The sequence below is a fragment of the Dunckerocampus dactyliophorus genome, chromosome 11, assembly GCF_027744805.1.
Source record: "Dunckerocampus dactyliophorus isolate RoL2022-P2 chromosome 11, RoL_Ddac_1.1, whole genome shotgun sequence".
NCBI classification, from domain to species: domain Eukaryota; kingdom Metazoa; phylum Chordata; class Actinopteri; order Syngnathiformes; family Syngnathidae; genus Dunckerocampus; species Dunckerocampus dactyliophorus.
The window spans coordinates 851,040-871,555 of NC_072829.1; the positions used below are offsets into that span (position 1 = coordinate 851,040).

The 20,516-nt window shown below is 43.9% G+C and overlaps 1 protein-coding gene and 1 long non-coding RNA gene across 4 annotated transcripts in view; both read left to right on the forward strand.

The window, feature by feature from the left end:
* LOC129190053 (uncharacterized) overlaps nt 1-666 on the forward strand; it is a 43,904-nt gene extending 43,238 nt beyond the window's left edge. For both annotated transcript variants that reach the window (XR_008572920.1, XR_008572921.1), the window contains exon 4: nt 477-666. This is a non-coding gene — a long non-coding RNA (uncharacterized LOC129190053). The remainder of the gene's footprint in view (nt 1-476) is intronic.
* Nucleotides 667-6,918: 6,252 nt separating this feature from the next.
* atp11c (ATPase phospholipid transporting 11C) overlaps nt 6,919-20,516 on the forward strand; it is a 67,735-nt gene continuing 54,137 nt past the window's right edge. Inside the window, exon 1 of one of the 2 annotated variants that reach the window (XM_054791770.1) lies at nt 6,919-7,539. In XM_054791770.1, coding sequence (XP_054647745.1) covers nt 7,513-7,539 — 27 coding nt within the window. In that variant the 5' untranslated portion in view covers nt 6,919-7,512. The remainder of the gene's footprint in view (nt 7,540-20,516) is intronic. The other variant, XM_054791756.1, reaches the window with a different exon arrangement.

Below are 20,516 nucleotides of genomic sequence, written 5' to 3' on the forward strand. Positions count from 1 at the left end.
TTTGTGAGGAAAAAAGGTGTAATTGTGTCAGAAAATAACTGTTCAATAAATCAATTTTAGTTTTTAAAATAAGTCGTATATTTATGAGAATGAAGTCATACATTTATGAGAAAAAAAGTTGTAAAATTACAAGAATAAAATTGTTCATTTACAAGAAAATAAGTTGTAATTTTACGAGAATAAAGTCGTACATTTCCCAGAAAATAATTTGTGAATATAAGAGAAAAGAACAATAAAGTCAAAAATTTAGAAGATTAAAACTGTACATTTACAAGTAAATAAGTTGTAAATTTACAAGAATAAAGTTGTTAATTCAGGAGAAAAAAGTCATAAATTTATGAGAATAGTCGTAAATTTAGGAGCGAATAAGTTGAAAGTTTATGACAATAAAGTCTTACATTTATGAGAAAATAAATTGTAAGTTCACAAGAATGTACATCCATCCAACCATCTTCTATGCCACTTATCCTCGTTAGGGTCGTGGGGGCATGCCGGAGCCTATCCCAGCTGACTTCGGGCGACAAGCGGGGTACACCCTGGACTGGTCTAAAGTTGTACATTTAAAAGAAGTTGTAAATGTAGGATAAAAAACGTACTTTATGTTACAGGCGTTGCCTGAGACAACTATGAAAGGGAGGACTTATGTGACCTTTGGCCTTGTGCATGTGGAGGGGGGGTAAGGAAGGCGGAAGTGAGAAGGGCTAGCTAGACATGCTAATGTGTTTATGCTCAACTGCTGTGTTTTGCTGCCACGTTCTAAATAAAAGCTTGCCTGAAGCAAGAGGAAAGTTTGCTTGCTCTCTTTTCCCTCTGACACATACGACACGTATGACATATTTGACACATATGACACGTGTCATACGTGTAATACGCGGCACGTACGACGCGTATGACACATATGACGCGTATGACTTGTATGACATGTATGATATGTACGACACGTATGACGCATATGACACGTATGACAAGTATGACACGTATGACATGTAAGACACGTATGATGCGTAAGACACGTACGGCACGTACGACACATACGACAAGTATGACACGTACGACAAGTATGACGCGTAAGACATGTACGACGCGTACGACACATACGACAAGTATGACACGTACAGCACGTGCAACATGTACGACAAGTATGACGCGTAAGACACGTACGACGCGTATGACATGTATGGTACGTATGACACGTACGACGCGTATGACTTGTATAACATGTATGACACGTAACACACGTATGACATGTACGACGCGTATGACTTGTATAACATGTAACACACGTATGACATGTACGACGCGTATGACTTGTATAACACGTATGACACGTATGACTTGTATAACATGTAACACACGTATGACACATACGATGCGTATGACTTGTATAACACGTATGACACGTAACACGCGTATGAATTGTTTAATACGTATGACACGTAACACGCGTATGACTTGTATAACACGTATGACACGTAACATAATAATAATAACAACGCCTCTCTAGTCTGGTTCATATGAGGCTCACATTATGGAAATGCAGCCTTGTTGGTGCTTTTTTTTTTTAGGTTTTTTCAAAGGCTTTATGTTACATCGCTGCCTCCTTTTAGCTGTTCTTACATCTTTACAAGGCGCAGAAAAGAGAAAAACGCACTTTTCCTTTAATAGTTGCTCACTGAGCTGAAGTCTGGTGGCTCGTGTGACATCACGCACGATGACGGTATAAAAATTCAAAACACAATTCTGTTTTTGTGCTGCGTGATTCCCAAAAACGAATCTGCGGTAAGGCTGACCTCTCTACATTCAATCAACAGAATAACGTGTCAACCTCGACATGTGATCGCCACCAAAAGTGTTTCCCGGTCCTTTTATTGGGACGTGTTGAAAGTTATAGTGAAAGAAAAAAAAAATCCCCTCCGAGGCTGAAGTGGTGGCCCGGGCCCACCCCAAACAATACCTTACAAGATACTGTTTAAATTCATATCCGCTCCTTTTTTCTTTGAGGGGGACACCTCCACAAACCACTGAGCCGCCGATACACAATTAGAAGTGATGCGGCAGTTAAGGCGACAAGCAACTCTGTTTAACAGACTGTCTTTGACCCTCCGCCATTGAAGAAATATAATGCCCCCAATGGGAGTAAGACACTGGGCTCGAGTGAAAAGGGAGCCGGGGACGATTTTAAGCCACAGATAAGTAGTTAAAGACCTTTATAGAGTATAACGCCATTATCCCCGCTGAATAAAAATAGGATTTAGTGTTTTTTCCACTTAATTTAAATCAAAAGAGTCCCCACCTTACATATTGCACTGGTAATGTAATGGAGAGAGGGCCACAAAAAAGGCTTTGTGGCTCTGACACCTCCTATAGTCGGACCGTGTTGTCCCGCGAGCAAAAGGGAGAGAAAGAGTTTTTCTTCCCGGCGTTGCTATCTACAAACACATTCTAATTGATGCTGCTGCATTCCTCCACTGGACGCATTCACTCAATAACGAGCCTCCGACTGAATACCCGTGAATTGGTCCCCACCAAGCAAAGCAGTAAAGCCTTTGCCCCCCACCACCACCACGGCAGCCACCGTGCAGCACCCGCCCCTCCAAAAACCTTCCCCAAAGCTCTTCTCTTAGCTTTACCGCCCATTAAAGCATGACCATTGTGGGGGGACGCGGCCCACAAAAGCTGTCAATCTCTCCGGTCCTCCGAAAGCTCGGACTCACACAGACTGGAGTGACAGAGCACCCCCCCACCCACCACCATCACCCCGGCGTACCCCTGAAAATCCTCTCCCAGAAAACTTCTCAGCTAACTATCCCCCACACCCCCACCACCCCACCCTCTCCCTCGCTCTGCCTCGTGCTCTCTCTCCGGCCGAGCGCACAAAGCATCAATCTGTCTTCAGCCTCAGCACCCTCGGCCCTTTGTCCCGTCTGCAGGTGCCTCTGAAAGCGCCCACGGTCGCCCCCTCTTCTCCCCCCAGCCTCCGCGCACGCCACGCCTAGTCCAGGGACAGGAACTGCTGACAAAGGCCCAGTGTGGGAATGAGGGATGCGTGCAGGGCGGGAAAAGGGGGGGTGTCGTGAGAGGGTGGGGGTGCTCTCCTCCAAGACAGATGGCTGGGGAAGTCTCCCAACTCCTCCATAGAAGCTGTCACTTTAAATTCACAAGTACGACGGAGAAGAGCTAGCATGCACCTACTAAAGCTCCGTGTTTGTATTCCAGCGTAGCCTGTTTATTCCCACACACACGTTGTACGCTACCTGTGGGGGGGCTCGAGGCCTTTACGCGGTGAAGCATATCAAGGCATCATCTCATGTTATTTTGATATATTCTAGGTGTGCTTTATGAACGATGGCTGCAGCGTTGTGCCGGTCGTTTTTGAAATGAAGAAAAGTTGAGGAAATATTGGCTGTTGCGCAACAGGTTTGCAACGCCTCACTCACGTTGCTGCACTGCCACCTCTTGGTCAACATTTGCATTACAGCAATCTGTTGCACCCCTGACAATGTGCACTTTGTTATTGAGGAAAGCAGATTAAACATTAAAACATTTTTAATGTAGAGGGTCAGCCTTTAAGAGGTTCTACTTGGTCCCATTTCATGTCTCATGATTTCATTGGTCAGTTACGTGTGACAATATCATCCAAAACCATGCTGAGGACTAACACTAACCCTAGCCCACCCTTTCAGGTCCCTAGTGGACAAATAAGTCTAGTCCCAAAAACTGCAATAAAAACATAACAGGTTAATATTTCTTTCTACATTTTTTGCTTCGATCTCTCAATCGACATGAGTTGTAATCAAAAATAGCAAACAGTAAAACTGATTTTGATGCTTTGTTAGTTTATTTTATTTTATTTTATTTTTTGCAGGGTCAGATTCCAAATTTCCCACCCTTTCAGGTCCCTAGAGGATAAAAAAGTCTAGTCCCAAAAACTGTTATAAAAAGATGACAGATTAACTCATTTTGTTTGTATTTTTCGAAGCAAAAACAGTGGCATCATTGAATCAAGTGGGCATTTAGAGGGTTCAAATCATAGATATTTACATGTTTGCTATTTTGTTATTAGAACTCAAATTGATTGAGCGATCTAAGCAAAAAAAGTAGAAATAAATATTCGTCTGTTATGTTTTTATAGCAGTTACTTGACTGTTTTGTTCCATGAGCCTCAGGATGTTTTTGTTCAGTTGAAATGAGTGTCTTACTGCGTCCAACCTCAGCAGCAATGGTGGCTGCCAGAGAGAGGCCTTGCTTATGCAGCTCAACAATCAAAGACAGAAAGCTTTGTTGCCTTTGCCATCAAGAGATGATGACAGAGTGAATACCTGACACTACATCACATTCAATCCACATTTTTACCAACATTTAAAGGCTGTGCTCTTCCACTTTTGATCAACAGCCTATTTCACTTGAATGCTTCTTTTTGTCTCCTCCATTTCTTCCTTTTGCATTTTGAAGCTCTCCTTAGAACCTCCTGAAGATCCAACAGTGCAACATGGACATTCTTCACATTGTTCAGCTGCTCTTACCATGTTGATGAGTGTGTATGAGACCATATTCTTCCTTTGACCACCAGGTGGCAATAGAGTCCAACATTAAGCCTGCATCTTCTCGAGGCCTGACTGACATGTTGACAGGTATTACGTAATGATGGCTGTTTGTATTTTCCCCGTTTTCTTGGCGTTTGTTGTGTCTATTGTTGTTATAGGATTGTGTAAATATGAATAATTTTCCCACGTCCACAAATCTAACTTACCGGTGAACCCATGCAGATTTGTGTTTGTTTAAAATCACTATGGCAACCAAACAGCTTTGCACGCCACTTTCACACGTGCAAATGAACTGTTAAGGTCAGCCAAGCTACGACGCACTTTCAAAGAGTGTCACTGAATAACATGGCGATGGTAGCTGGCAGTGATGTAGATGCTGCGCTTTATCACCATAAGAAGAGATCTTTGTAAGACTTTTGGTCATCTAATGTTGTTTACGATGATGATGTGTGCTTCTGCACCACTGCAAACTCCAGCCTCTATGGTTAACATATTGTGGCCAGCTTGAGATGTACAGGAAGTAATCAGAGACAGTTTATGGCGGGGGATAGGTTCCCAAAATAGCCCGCAATAAGTGAACTCCGCCAAGTAGCCAACTTTATTTGTTTGCAATGATTCTATATGTTTTAAGGCTGTAAAGCGCCTCACCATACACTTGGTACACTTTTCTCAGACAGGCATGAACATTTTCTCACATTTCTCTCTTGTTTAAATACACTCAAAGTTCACATTTGATAATGTTCAGCCTACTAGGTTGGACACAAGAAATGATGACGTGACTCACACGTATTTCACTCCTCTGACCGTGCAGCTTCGTCCTGCCACAGTTCAGCTGTAGCGTTTTTGGATTCTTACTCAAACATATTGCTCCTGTGGTTGTGTTTTAGTTAGCGTCTCCTGCTTCTTCTATTGTTTACAGTATTGGCGGTTAGCAAGCAGCTCACATGGTCAGCTAGTTTGCTAGCCATGACCACAACAGGAGTCTGCACGAAGGAGGTCGGCTGTAAAGCATTGTCAATCAATCAGGACCCAGAAGACAATGGGCGGTGCAGACAGAAGAGAGAGAGAGAGAAAGAGACAGCCACATGTTCTTAAAGGGCCAGGCTCAGCATGCAACAGCTTTCATATGCTGTAAAAAATAAAATCAAATCTGCAAAACAGCGAGTCCACAAAAGGTGATCTGCGATGGAGGGATGGAACTCTGTACTTCAATTATGTTGCCCAAAGAACAGGCAGTCACAGACCCAATCCCCTACCAAAATAACACAAGTTAACACACTGTAACCTCCCCACTGTGCTACACGGATGTTAAAACAAACATCTACACACTAACATACACACAGAATTACTTGTGTTCTACACGCCGCAAGGCATGCTGGGTAACATGGAGTACTCTCTCTATTCAATATGGGTAAATGTCCCATTTTGTGCAGAAGGAAAATCGGTCATCTGCCTCACTTGAAGTTCTGGGTTTTTAAAATAAATAAATAACGCAGGCTTCGCTACACATCTTAAAATCCAGCCTGTAGCTCTTCCAGCTATTTGTCAGTCAGCTACAGATGCGGGTGCTATAAGCTTGATCATTTTCTTTGTCTTCAAGCTAATGCGCTAACATAGCTTGATGTTGTTGTTCAAATGTGACTGTAACGTTAGCATGTTGCTATGCCAGTGTTGCTAACGTTTGCATCCTGTGCCCTCACTCACTTCCTGTTGCGTTGTTGTATGTGCTATATAGCAGCTATTAGTGCAACAAGTGGACAAAGTGCTTTTCTTGGAGACACACTGTCTGAGGCAAACACAGCTCATTAGCATTAAAGCTACACACACACACCAAACGGTGCCCCCCTTTAATGACTTTGAAACTGCCGAAACTGCCCAGCATCAAGGCTAGATTTAAGGAAACCCATGTCGAATACACCACTGTGAGAACTACTATAATATGGTTTTCTCCAGGCAGCTTTTATCCCACATAAAAAAGAGGTATGTTTGGCTAATTGGAGTCTAACGTGTGTGAATGTCAGTGGTTGTTTATGTATTTCATGCCCATGACCCTAATTGTATTTCTATATAAAATGGATGGATGGTATAATATGCGACCTTAAAATTAAAACATTATCTCGTGTGTAGTTCCACGTCTTGGTCGTCAGAGGGTGTGATGGAGTGCAAAATAGTGACATGTTTGTTTGTTGTTGTTGTTTTAAACACGTTAAACGTCACGTAAATGAACGACGTTATATTTCTATTGTATTTGTATTTGATGTAGTAGTCACACGACTACTACAATGACGCGCCATACGTCCACGTGACAACAAACCCTAGCAGGAAGAGAACTGCGGAAGTGAGTCGTGTAGTCCACATGACTGCATTACCCACAATCCACCGGTACGGGTAAAGTTGCCGCACCTTCAACGGGAGGGGTTAGCTATCGCTTTACTGGTAATCCCTGCCACTCAGCGGGGGAGTGAAGCTGCCGGTAGTCAGCTAGCTAAGTGAGCGTAAAGGGAGAAGTCAAGTTCCAGTGTTGTCACGGCTCTTCCCGCTATCACCGTCAGGCAAGGCAGGCAAGTCAAGCCTCACCGGATCCTTCCTGGCGGCTTGCGGCGGCGGCGGCAGCAGCAGCAACAGGGCGCCAGAGCCAAGCGAGATGTCAGCGGCGCCGCCAACCTCCAGTCTCGAAGGGAACTGCCGACGAACCGCCACACCGAGTCCCACCACCACCATCACCACCAGCGGGAGACGATGCGAATGGTGACCGGGCGGCGGAGTCAACCCACACGGAGAGGATGTAGCAGCACCGCGGTATTTCTTGCGCTTCCAACTAACCTTAGTAGAGTAGTAGAGGATAGATAGCCGAGGAGCTAGCTGGCTCACTAACATACATGAAATAAAGTTGCTCCTGGAGAGGGGCACAAACTGTGGAAGCCAAGCCAGGGGAGGGGGAGTCTCCTCGGAGGAGTTGGAAATCAAGATGCTACGAAGAAGACTCAACCGACTGGTATGTGTGACTGACACCACGCACACGCCCACACACACACACATAACACACATGCACGGCTAGCTTATGTCCGCGTGGTTCTGACCCAAACTAGCCTGCAATCCCCCGATGTCCCTTCTTCAATGCGATTGGAACAATTTGTTGCAGCTGTCGGGTTCACTCGGCGGTACAGTGAGCCCTGCAGGCTGGCTAACTGCTAGGTAAGTTCCCCCCAGTCAGGAAGTCACGACACACTCGAAGTTCTTAAGGTCACACCCAGGAGTACTTGCTGCACGGTCGGAACACTCTACATGTTGCATTCGTGACGGCAAGTCTGCCCCTCCCACACAATAAAAGCTGCTCGTTTGACAGTATGTTTAATGTTTATGCTTATGTTTATGTTTGCAGTGGTGTACAAATGCACTGCATCATCCTGAGAGCTCTTCCTAAATATGAAGAAGTAACCCGTATAGTAGAAACTGCTTCGTAGCTCCACAGGCTTTATTCTTAAGAGTACAGCGCATTACATTTAAAATGCATTCCCAACAGTACACCTGAACACACATGCAGCATCTCTACCAACGAGCATGTACAGCATCATAAACCCTAGTTTTGATTAGACGTGGGTGGGTGTGAGCTCATGACAGTATGATAACCTTGTGCAAAAATATCACTGTTTGACCGTATTATAATTACAGCAATAAATGTGGTACAGTAGACGCCCCTACAACGTAAATAATCCGTTCTGAGAACCTTTTATGTTATAAGGTTTTTATGTTATACGAAGCGTAAAATACATGTAAATAGCCTCATCCGTTCCAAGATCTTCCCAAACTCACCCCTTTGGCACTTCAAAATATTCAAAGTCCACCAAACATGGTGGGAAAATATTATAAAACGTTAGCATAAACATAGTAGAGTAACATTCCAATATAAAATAAGGTAATAAATAAGAGTACTGTAAATGAATAAAACTGGAAAACAAAAACAATCCTACCGTTCACGAGATGTCTTGATCAAGTGGAGGCAGGAGGGAGGAGGAGAACTAGCCTGAATCGAAACGCGACTCAAAGAGTCTAAGAGTCAGCTGGTCTCACAGACAAACGCACACGCACTACACGATGATGCTGTGTGCAAAATGTTAATTTGTAACTTAACTTAATTGTTTAAGTTAGTTTAAGGGGGACTATGAAGAGGAAGGAGGTTGAAGGGAGAAGCCTGTCTCTCACACAAACTCACGTACGTGCTGTATAACTCAGCCAATGAGATGAGAGCGTAGGCGGTGCCCGATAATCAGCCAATGAGAGCGTGAAGCGTCAGAAGGCGTCACCAAATGTTAGTCTGTCTGACCTTGCACCGACTTATTAATAAAGTTGATTGAAAAAAAAAAACTTGCACCGACTTGACGCTTTACGTTATATGAAATTTCTTCCGTAATACGATGCTAAAACTCTACATAAATTCTGTATGTTCAGTGGAATTAGAGTAAAAGGAGGTTTACGTTTTGCGAGGTACTACTGTATTTTGCAATATCTTTATTGAAAAGGGAAAAAAGCCAAGTCATTTTTAAACCATATAATATAACACGATGAAAGTGGAACATATGTCCATCCATCCATCCATTTTCTATACCGCTTCTTCCTCATTAGGGTCGCGGGGGCATGCTGGAGCCTATCCCAGCTGACTTCGGGCGTGGAACATATGTATTTAAAATAAATAACAAAAAAACCTGATTGAATTCTTTCTAAATAAATAAAATGCAGCTGTCAGTGCAGTTTACTCTGGCTAATCCTGCAACTCAAGTCACAACATAATAAATGTTTTCTTAGTGCAAAAAAATGCAATCAAAGTCACAACTAGTCCTGTCACCACAACATATTTTGCTGGTTGATAATTGTGCTACAAACTATCGTTGATAATTCATATTATCGACAACATTTAAAATCTTTTTATTAATTATATGGCATAAAATGTATGCCATATAACCATATTGAATGGTGGCATTTCTTTTGCAATGTAGCGAGCGACACTGAGTGTGCAACCTTTTGTTTATATTTACATTTCAGACCAAACTCCTCAGTAAGCGTTGGCTGTCAGGACGAAGGCTCCTCCAGCGGTAGTTTTTTTTTTTCCCACTTGGGAAAACTGAAAAGGATGGTTGTGTTTCAGGTGTGAAAGACTGTTGTCTCATCAGTCAGTAAAATACTCCCGTCACGTTTCCGACAGGTGCGACTAGCTGCTCACAGGAGGATGTGGAACGTGCGAGTGATGGGAAGTGAAACACTATGACGTCCAGTAGCAGCTGACATGTTAGTACACGTAAATGACCATGGACATTTATCATTAGCGCGACTGTCAAAGCAGAAGAGGCGAAACGTGCCAAAATGTAAAACGGATGTATGAACGATACCTGGCGTGACAGCTCTAAGTGTTTACATATGTCCCTACTAATGAAAAGGGCTAAAAAGAGCTGTGAATACTGTCATTCGCTGGTAGCCCGTTCAGGAGAATCACCCATTTGTGTTTGCTAGCTCCTCACGATGTCCACTTGCAGCACTGTGTGTGTACACTCACTAGCGCCAACAAACTCGCATGCATAGGCCTGTCACGATAGCACATTTTGCTGGTCGATAATTGTGCTACAAATTATCTTCGATAATCAACATTATCGAGAACATTTTTTGAGACAGTTTTTTTCATTCATTCAAATGTACGGCATATAACCGTGTAGAATGGTTGCATTTCTTTTGCATTGAGCGTGCACCGTTTCGCGCTATTTTGTTTATATTTACATTGCGCCCAAATGCCTCAGTAAGCATTGGCTGTCGGGACGAAGGCTCTGCTGCACCTCCAGCGGTAGTTTTTTTTTCCCCAGTTGGGAAAACTGAAAAGGATGGTTGTGTTTCAGGGGTGCATACAAGTCGGTCGTGTTCCCCTGCTTCCTCTTCCTCATCACTACCTTCGAACAAATGCGACATATCGGGTCATCTGGGTTGATGCGCTCACCTTGTTGATTCTGATTGCAACTGAAATATTTGCTCACTAAGGCTGTTTCGTTCACCTTAGGAACCATCACTTCTGTGCCTTCATTCATGTTAGCATGTGCTTTCTCACGAGGCTCATTTGCTGCTTGCTTACTGCTCGCACTCTGTATCCACTCACTAGTAGCTCCGCCTCCACAAAGAGGCTGAATGCATTCCTTCCACGATGGAACCAAAGCACACAGACGCATGCAGAGTGAACCCTCGTGTCATGCAACCTGTGTGTTGCAGAGACAAGCAGATGAAACACACGCATGCACGCACATGTCCGCACGTGTCGTAATTATCGACTTTTTTGTTTAATCGTTCGATTAATTGATTTATTGATTATTGTGACAGGCCTAAAGATTGATAAATGAATGCTTGACTATATTTAGGTTCATTGTACAGTTTTTTTAATTTAATTTAATTTTATTTTTTTACCCCTGTCCTGTCCAGCCTTTAAAGCGAGGACGCTAAAGAGAGCCAACTAGCCTTCTTAGACTGCAAGGTAATTATAGGAGAGGACAGACAGCTACTTCCAGAGGTCTTTAGAAAGGCCACACACACTGACCAATACCTGCTTTTTGAATCAAACCATCCACTACAACATAAACTAGGGGTTATTAGGACCCTCCAACATAGAGCGGAACAAATACCAACTAGTGCTGAGGGAAGGAAAAAGGAGACACAACATGTCCAGAGAGCGCTCTCAACCTGTGGGTATCCGCGGTGGGCTTTTAACAAATGTCAAAAGAAGAGAGTAGGGAAAGAAACCCAAAAGCCCACAGAAGCAAAAAGGAGAGGAGTGGTAGTCCCTTATTTAGCGGGGGTCTCCGAAAAACTCCAGAGGATCTTATGGCAACACAAAATTCCTACCTATTTTAAACCAGTAAATACCCTGAGACAAAAATGAGTGCATCCTAAAGACAAGGCTCCAAACCAAAAACAGAGCAATGTGGTCTATTCCATCCACTGTAAAGATGAGGAATGCAAAGAGCACTACATTGGGGAAACTAAGCAAATGCTCCAAAAAAGGCTTTATCAACATCGCAGGGACAATTCTAGTGGTCCTCAATCAGCAGTACATCTACACCTTAAAGCAACCAATCACTCTTTTCAGGACAGTGAGGTAAAGATTTTGGCCAAAGAAAACAGATGGTTTGAAAGAGGAGTAAAGGAAGCTATTTTTGTCAAACAACAGAACCCATCATTGAATCGGAATGGTGGTTTGAGGTTTAATTTGGACCCTGTGTTCAGCAGGTTACTGAGACCAAAACCCACAGCTCTTAGTCTTGCAAATGAAGTGAAGCCAGGGTCGAGCCAGAACAATAGATGCTAACGAGCCAGTATCAGAGTCGTTCATACCCAACTCAGGGAGCGACACTTCCCTTTTATCGGAGGTGCTAATAGCAGGAGAGGATTATACCACTACTCCGCCCAGGCTTAGTGTAAGGAACCAATCGGAGGAGAGTGTTGGCACACCAATTCCGCCCACTCTTACTGTATTTAAGGCCTAGGCTACCAGCACTTGTTAGTACGCTGACGAAGCTCTTCGGATGAGGAGCGAAACGTCCGACACCTTCTTCACAGAAGTACAGATGACGTCTCAAGAAGCCTTTTCCTCGATGGACAACTCCTGTACGACTGAGAGCCTACACAGACGTATTGGGACAAAAGTTTCCAGATCCAAACAAGCCAGGCATGCACGCCTTTTGCTAGGCAGCTGTCGGTGTTTATTGATCATTTCATTTAAGTTTCTTGACAATGTTTTTGTGCTTGATGAATACGATAATAACACACATCATCCTGACTAGCTTGCTTGTGGCCTTGAAGTGGCACACCTGTCTTGACACGTTGAAACCCGCCCCCGAGTGGCACAAACCTTGCATTTGTTCCAACATTGCTGGAGAAACCCAAATGCAACTTGCATGCAGTGTTCGTGGTTGGCATGATGTGTGGTAACAGCAGGGAGTCCGAGATCGAAGCCGCTGGTCGGATGCTTTACGTTCTGCGCCCAAGTGCAGCGTTGCACATTTGATTGCTTTCCCTTTTGTGACTTTAATTGCCCGTCCTGTGCTGTAATCAGTCATGAGAGGATTTTTAGTTGTAAGTGGAGAAGCTAAGCTGCCTCTTTATCATGTTCTCATGCACCACTAACCTGTTGGCACTACCTCCTGGCGAGTGTAGATGGAGGCAGTGAATGAGGAGATCTAGTGATAATCGTGTTTGACCCTCCCCCTGGTCTCTCTTGAGTCTTGCCCGGTCAGCTGAATTTGCGTCTTCTCTTTATGTCCCCCCAACCCCCCTGTCACGGTGAGCTGTAAATAACATTTTGTGCAGAGACCTCAGACACGGATGCACACACACAACGCTGTTATCTCAGCCTCGCCGCTGCTTCTTACCCACGGGAAGGAGAAAAGGTGGAGGGGGGCTGCGAGCGTGAGTCCTTCTACCAAAAAGCCACAGAGGGAGGCATCGCGTGTCTTGCCTTAACTCTCCCTCTTTCCTTCCCTCTTCCACTGAACCCGTTTTGGGGAATATTTTAAACGATGGCTTCAAGAACAAGCACGACTGAATCTGTTTTGGGGTTTTTTTTCCCCACCAGGCGGGGGGGGGGGGGCTATTGCTCTGACAGGAATGCAAAATCTCACACTTGCCTTTGATGTTGGTTCAAGCCCTTGAAGGCAGCACTGTGTTCTGGAGGAGGTGGAGTCTGGTGGAAAGGAGATAGTGGTTCATCACAGGAAGCACATGCTGACTACACGTACACATGAAAACACACCCTGGCAGAACTTCCAAGGTCAAACGCAATCCCATTCAGAAAGCAAATGTTTTCACCACATAACATAACGGAACTGAAATAAATGTGAGATGTTTGTACAGGGATGGAAGCGGGGGCATAACGGTACACCATAACCACGCTTTGGTACCTAACGTGCGTTTAAGGTCACAGTTCAACAGTAAGGGAACAAAATACAAAACATAAAACAGCTTAGCTCTTGGCTAAACCAGTGGTTCTCAACTGGACCCAAAAGTGGGGCACAGACAGCATGTGAAAAATTACATTAAAATATGTACTATACAAATATCAAAATATGTATTGTATCTAAAAAGAAATTGCATATGAAGCAACATAATTGGTGAATGAAGCACACTCATGTGCATCATCAGTGCACACACTGTTTTATAGCAACACAAAAAATCTGGCACCCATATGAACTCAATTTTCAAAGGACAACCCCTCCTGTACTGGCCATTTTAGACCATTTTGATCTTTCAAGGCACACAGAATATTGTGTTCTATGGCTATATGAACATGGAACCCACCACAAGAAACATTACACTCCCATCTGTCATCAGAAGAAAAAAGTTAGTTTCTACCTTTTTGTGTTCTTTAGTAATCAGCAGTAGAACATAGGTAAGTTTCAGGAAAATATTAGTTCCTGACTAAAAAAGGGAAAAAAGCAGCTTTTTGTGAAAAGATACATTTCAAGCAGAACTTTCACTTTGACACAAATATACAACCATACCAACATAACACAAAAAAGGTTTTGCTTTCAAATCAAAATCAAAATAACTATTTACAAATATAACACCACAAACTACAATTTTTTTGCGGTATGTCTGCTCCAAGATTACGCTAACAAAGAGCAACGCACGCAGACATTTGCATAGGAAAACATTTGAGGTCATTAATGAGTAACCACAGTTTATGATCAGGCCATCTTTCAGTTAGCCCGGCGCCAAGTTCTGCAAAATGGTTGCATCACAGCTCATTTCCATGAAGGTGTGTGAGGAGAGGCCAAATTGTGGCCGGTGTCCTCACACACGGTGTGTGAAGAGAATGCTTGTAAATGATGGATGCTGCGCCAGCGCACCTTGAAAGTTTACACCAGTCGATAAGCATCCTTTCACACATCGCTTTGCGTGTAAAATCCAATAAAACCAATTCATCAAAATGTCAGATAATACCATGTTTGGCACCTCCTCGTTTGTCAGCAAGCAGAGGACACGTCCGTTCCAAACCTTTATCACTTTATTGCTGTCAGTGATATTGTTTTACTGACATTTTACCCTTCCAAAAATGACAAGGGAATTTCAACCCATTTCCTCAACATCTTTTGCGTTCATTTACGCCACTGCAGAGTACCGTCTGTTTGGATCGTTGGCTTCTTCGACAGAAAGGCCTTTTATTTGTACAAATTGGAGCTGCAGGAAATCTTTTTTTTCAAACCAATACCGATAACTTTCTGCTTCTCAAGACCTATATGTTACCAATAACTTTTTTTATATCTACTTTTGTATAATGTAGATGGAAGTGTAGTTTGTGCACACGTGGAGGTAAGAAGGACTGGAACTAATTAGTACCTGTTGATTAGTCCTAATGAAATATGATGACATCACTACTACCACATCACTACTATCAGGAGAACCAGAGTATAGAGGGGGAGGAGCCACCTGCTGTGGCCCAGCAAGGTGCACTGTATTCGGGCACACGTTCCGAACAGGCGGTGTGACGCCACGGAGGTTTCTGGAAAACCTTTTTGCACTTCTCTAACGCTGCAGCGTTGGCGTTTCAGGTGGCTGGTAAGGTTTTTTGTGGCTCTATGAGGTTTTTTTCCCATCATCCAGAGCATTTGGTACAACTAGCACGCAAAATGTTGTCCTCAGAAAGTAAATGTTTCAAGTGAGCTCAGGGGAAGTTAACGTTAACGTCACAGCCAGGAGAAAAAAGGAGCGCTTGATTTTCTCAACTGCGATCTCGCATCATTGGAGCTTCTTTGTTTTTTTTGTTTTTTTTTAAATGATCAGTTATCTGAGCTATTTTTAATGTTATCAGATTTATCGGTATGATGTCATGATCCCCTCATATGGGCCTGATTTTATATTCTATATACAAACACACACACACACACACACACACACACACACACACACGCACAAGGTGGGCCAAAAGTATACCAAGAGTTTATTTGCAAAAACAGATATCTGGGTATGTTTTAGAATGTTGTGTGGTCTGATAAATATTACCATAAATAAAAAATGAAAGTTATATGACAAAATATTACATCAAATTAGTATAATATTGTTTACATTTGCAATCCAGTCTCACCCTGAAGGCTTGGGGTTTAGGGTTCAGACTTTGGGTTATGGTAATGTTTCTGGGGTCATGCTCTCTCGTCTCTTGCAGACATTTGATTTATTCTGTTGGAACGGCTTTCTCTATATAGCATGCGGCAGCACGTTCTCTTTAAACTCCAGCTTTACAGATGCCATGTCTATGGTAAGTAAATCCAATTCTATATGAGGAAATAGGCTATTTAGCCACATAATGATGATCCATAAATACTCACCCGTGACTGTAAAAACCTGCCCAGGCTCCTCTCCTTTGACTGTAGCCCAGGCCTAAAAGGACATGCTCTGACCTGACGTGACATTTTCCGTGAGGGTTTTGAGTGTCATTTGGGATTGGAAGGCCGACGGGGGTATTTTTTTTTCCCTCAGGTCAGCTGAGACGACTACACCCTAAGTTTTGCACTGAAAACAATCAAAGCGTGCAAAGAGGAGACTTGCACTTAAACCACGTGCAAACATCCTTGCATAAGGAAGTGAACCACTTTTTTGCTGACCTGGGTGCACAAGTTAAGTATTCTTTCAAACGTTTCTGTCCTGACTGTTCAAACTGTTACTGTTGTACCTGTCTGGACCTGCCTTGCACGTTCCGAAAAAAGAAACCTTGTCATCTATTATATATTATCTTCTATACTGCTTGGCTGAGCTGGAGCCTATCCCAGCTGACTTTGGCCGTACTATATATTGTGTAATATTTAGTTTTTGAAATTAGTTTTATTTTTTTATTTGAAAATTGTATTTATTGGAGAATTGCCAGCTAGTAGGACTGTCACGTTAATTGATAAATGATAAATCAAAACAAACGCAATCATTTTGCCGGCCTCGATAAATTGACATGTGCATGCATGCGTGTCTCTAAAGCACACAGGCTGGGGGACAAGAGTGTTCATTCTGCACGTGTCTGTGCACATTGGTTCTATAGTTAGATGAATTCAGCCTCTTTGTGCAGGAGGCCTACGAGTGAGTGCATACAAAGTGCTAGCAGTTAGCCTCGTGAGCCACTATACATGAACATGAATGAAGGCACAGAAGTGATGGTTCCTAAGGTGAACGAAACAGCCTTAGTGAGCAAATATTTCAGTTGCAATCAGTATCAACAAGGTGAGCGCATCAACCCAGATGACCCGATATGTCGCATTTGTTCGAAGGTAGTGATGAGGAAGAGGAAGCAGGGGAACACGACCGACTTGTATGCACCCCTGAAACACAAGCATCCTTTTCCGTTTTCCCAACTGGGGAAAAAAAACTACCGCTGGAGGTGCAGCAGAGCCTTCGTCCCGACAGCCAATGCTTACTGAGGCATTTGGGCGCAATGTAAATATAAACAAAATAGCGCGAAACGGTGCACGCTCAATGCAAAAGAAATGCAACCATTCTACACGGTTATATGCCGTACATTTGAATGAATGAAAAAAACTGTCTCAAAAAATGTTCTCGATAATGTTGATTATCGAAGATAATTTGTAGCACAATTATCGACCAGCAAAATGTGCTATCGTGACAGGCCTATGCATGCGAGTTTGTTGGCGCTAGTGAGTGTACACACACAGTGCTGCAAGTGGACATCGTGAGGAGCTAGCAAACACAAATGGGTGATTCTCCTGAACGGGCTACCAGCGAATGACAGTATTCACAGCTCTTTTTAGCCCTTTTCATTAGTAGGGACATATGTAAACACTTAGAGCTGTCACGCCAGGTATCGTTCATACATCCGTTTTACATTTTGGCACGTTTCGCCTCTTCTGCTTTGACAGTCGCGCTAATGATAAATGTCCATGGTCATTTACGTGTACTAACATGTCAGCTGCTACTGGACGTCATAGTGTTTCACTTCCCATCACTCGCACGTTCCACATCCTCCTGTGAGCAGCTAGTCGCACCTGTCGGAAACGTGACGGGAGTATTTTACTGACTGATGAGACAACAGTCCTTGAGCAGAGTTGTCTCTTTGGCCAGTAGTTAAATTCAGAGTGCGTCTGAAGGCTACACACACACACACACACACACACACACACACACACACACACACACACACACACACACCATGCAAGGGCCCGACTGATTTATTAGACCTTTTTTGATTAGGAGCGATGTATGCATATTGATTGTAGATGCTCAGTTTAGCCACCGTTAGTCTTGCACTCTTTTATGTCCTCCATCTATGTGGTCGCCTGCGACAGCTCCATAGCTCATCTGCAACATACACGAGGAAAATGTCATGTTTTGGGGCCAGAGGCAGACTGTACAGTGAAATATAGTTTAAATATAGTAGGGACACCCTTTACTCAACCCCAGGGTAGACCTCTCCAGCTTCATGGAAAAAAAAACGAAAACATCTGCTTTCAGCAAATGTGGAGTAAAATTATGGAACGAATGAGCCAGTTTAAGAAACAGTACAAGCACATGGTGCTCACAGATCTTAAGACCTGCTGAAAAATGGCAAGAATGTGCACTGTTGGATGTTAAGAAGGTTCTAAGTAGAGCTTCAAAAAGCACAAAGAAGAAATGGGAGTGAGGGGGGAAAAAGTAATTTATTGCCAAGAAACGTTCAAGTGAAATAGCTACTGATCAAAACTTCAAGACCACAGCTAAAAAAAAACCCTGAAACTCCCCTAAAATAGAACTAAAATGTATAGAAAAGGAGTGAGTAATGAGTAGCTGTGCCATTCTTGTTGATGAGGTGAAACATGGCTGTGGTCGTGCTTGATGCCAGTGTTTCCAGGAGGGAATGTTGCTCCAGGTGCTGAAGATGGCTTCACTGTCTGGAACTCATGTCCACTTTTGTAAATCCATCCCCAAATGTTCTCCATTGGATTTGGATGAGGGGAACACGCAGGATGGTCCAAAAGAGTGAAGTGCAGCGTTGTCCTGTTGAAAAAGCCAGTCATTACCACACAGACGAGGGCCTTCAGTCACGAGGGATGCCCACATACATCTCCACATAGCCGGCTGCCGTTTGACGCCCCTGCACGACCTGAAGCTCCATTGTTCCATTGAAGGATCATGATGGTGGAAAACATCTCAGGTGGGATCTCCTTGTCATGCCAGTAACGTTGGAAGCCATCAGGACCGTCAAGGGAGAATCAAACTTTCTTCCACCTTTCAATGTCCCATGTTTGGTGCTCTCCTGCAAATTCCAAACACACGTTTTTACAAACATTTTGCCTTTTAAAAAGGCTGTGCTCTTAACCTTTTTATGAACAGCCTATTTCACTCGAATGCTTCTTTGCAATAAATTGCTTTTTTGTCTCCCTCCCATTTCTTTTAGCATTCTGAAGCTCTACTTGGAACCTCCTGAACATCCAACAGTGCAAAATGTACATTCTTGATATTTGTCAACTGCTCTTAACATTTGGATCAGGGTGTATGTTGTTATTCTACTCTGGGCCTGTCCCATTAGGGTTTGTCACAGCGGATCATGTGTTTCCATCTTGCCCTGTATTCACTCTCTAACCACATGCTTCCCCGGCAGCCCTATTTTGAGCATCCTTCCACCAATATAATCACAAGCCCCTCGTCATATGGCCAAACCATCTCAGTCTGGTGTCTTTGACCTTGTTTCCCAGACATGGAGCGTAGGCTTTTCCTTTGATTTGTTTGTTTCAAATCATCTCAGCATCTTCAGTTCAGCTCCTGTCTGTTCATGTTGTTGACAAGGTGGACAGGGGCAAAATGAGTATTTGACCTCTTGCTGATTTAGTAAGTTTACCCCCTCACAAAGATCTGAAGAGTATAAACATCCATCCATCTTCTACCGCTTATCTGGGTGGGGTCGCGGGGACAGCAACCCAAACAGGGAAGCCCAGACTTCCCTCTCCCCAGCCACTTTGTCCAGATCCTCCTGGCAGATCCTGAGGCACTCCCAGGTCTTTCCAACATATCCTGAGTCTTCTCCAAGGCCTCCTACTGGTCGGACGTGCCCTGAACACTTCCCCAGGGAGGTGTCCGGGAGGCATTCTGACCAGATGCCCGAGCCACCTCATCTGGCTCCTTCCAGTGTGAAGGAACAGCGCTTCTACTCCGAGTTTCTCCCGAGCCACCCTACAGAGAAAACTCATTTCAGCCACTTGTACCCGCCATCTTGTCCTTTCTGTCACTACCCAAAGCTCGTCACCATGGGTGAGGGTAGGAATGTAGATGGACCGGTAAATTGAGTGCTTTGCGTTTTGGCTCAGCTCCCTCTTCACCCTAAAGGGCTGATGCAGAGTCGGCATCACCACAGACGTCGCACCAATCCGCCTGTCCATCTCGTGTTCCATCCTTCCGCCACTCGTGGACAAGACCCCGAGGTACTTAAACTCCTCCACTGGGGCGGATCTCACCCCCGACCCGGTGATGGCACGCCACCCTTTTTTGGGCGAGAACAATGGACTCAGACTTGGAGGTGCTGATTGTGATCCCGGCCGCTTCACACTCTGTTGCGAACCGATCCCGTTAGAGTTGAAGGCCACGGCGCGATGAAGCCAGCAGGTCCACGTCCTCTGCAAAATCGGAGACCCAATCCTGCAGCCACCAAACTGGAACCTCTGGCTGTGCTAAATTCCGTCCATGAATGTAATGAACAGAATCGGTGACAAAGGGCAGCCCTGGCGGAGTCCAACGCTCACTAGAAACGGGTGCGACTTACGGCTGGCAATGCAAACTAATCAATAAACCTGCGCATTTGTCAACGTGGAAGCAAATAAAGGCATTACAACGCTCACCTGATTGGCTTGTGCATCTTGCAGGCTTTTTTATGTGTTATGGCAGTCATGCATTTCCCTCTCAAAAGTGAGGTTGAATTCTCAGTTTGTATGTCTAAATAATTCAGAATTCTTCATTTATTTTGAATTATCTCGCACA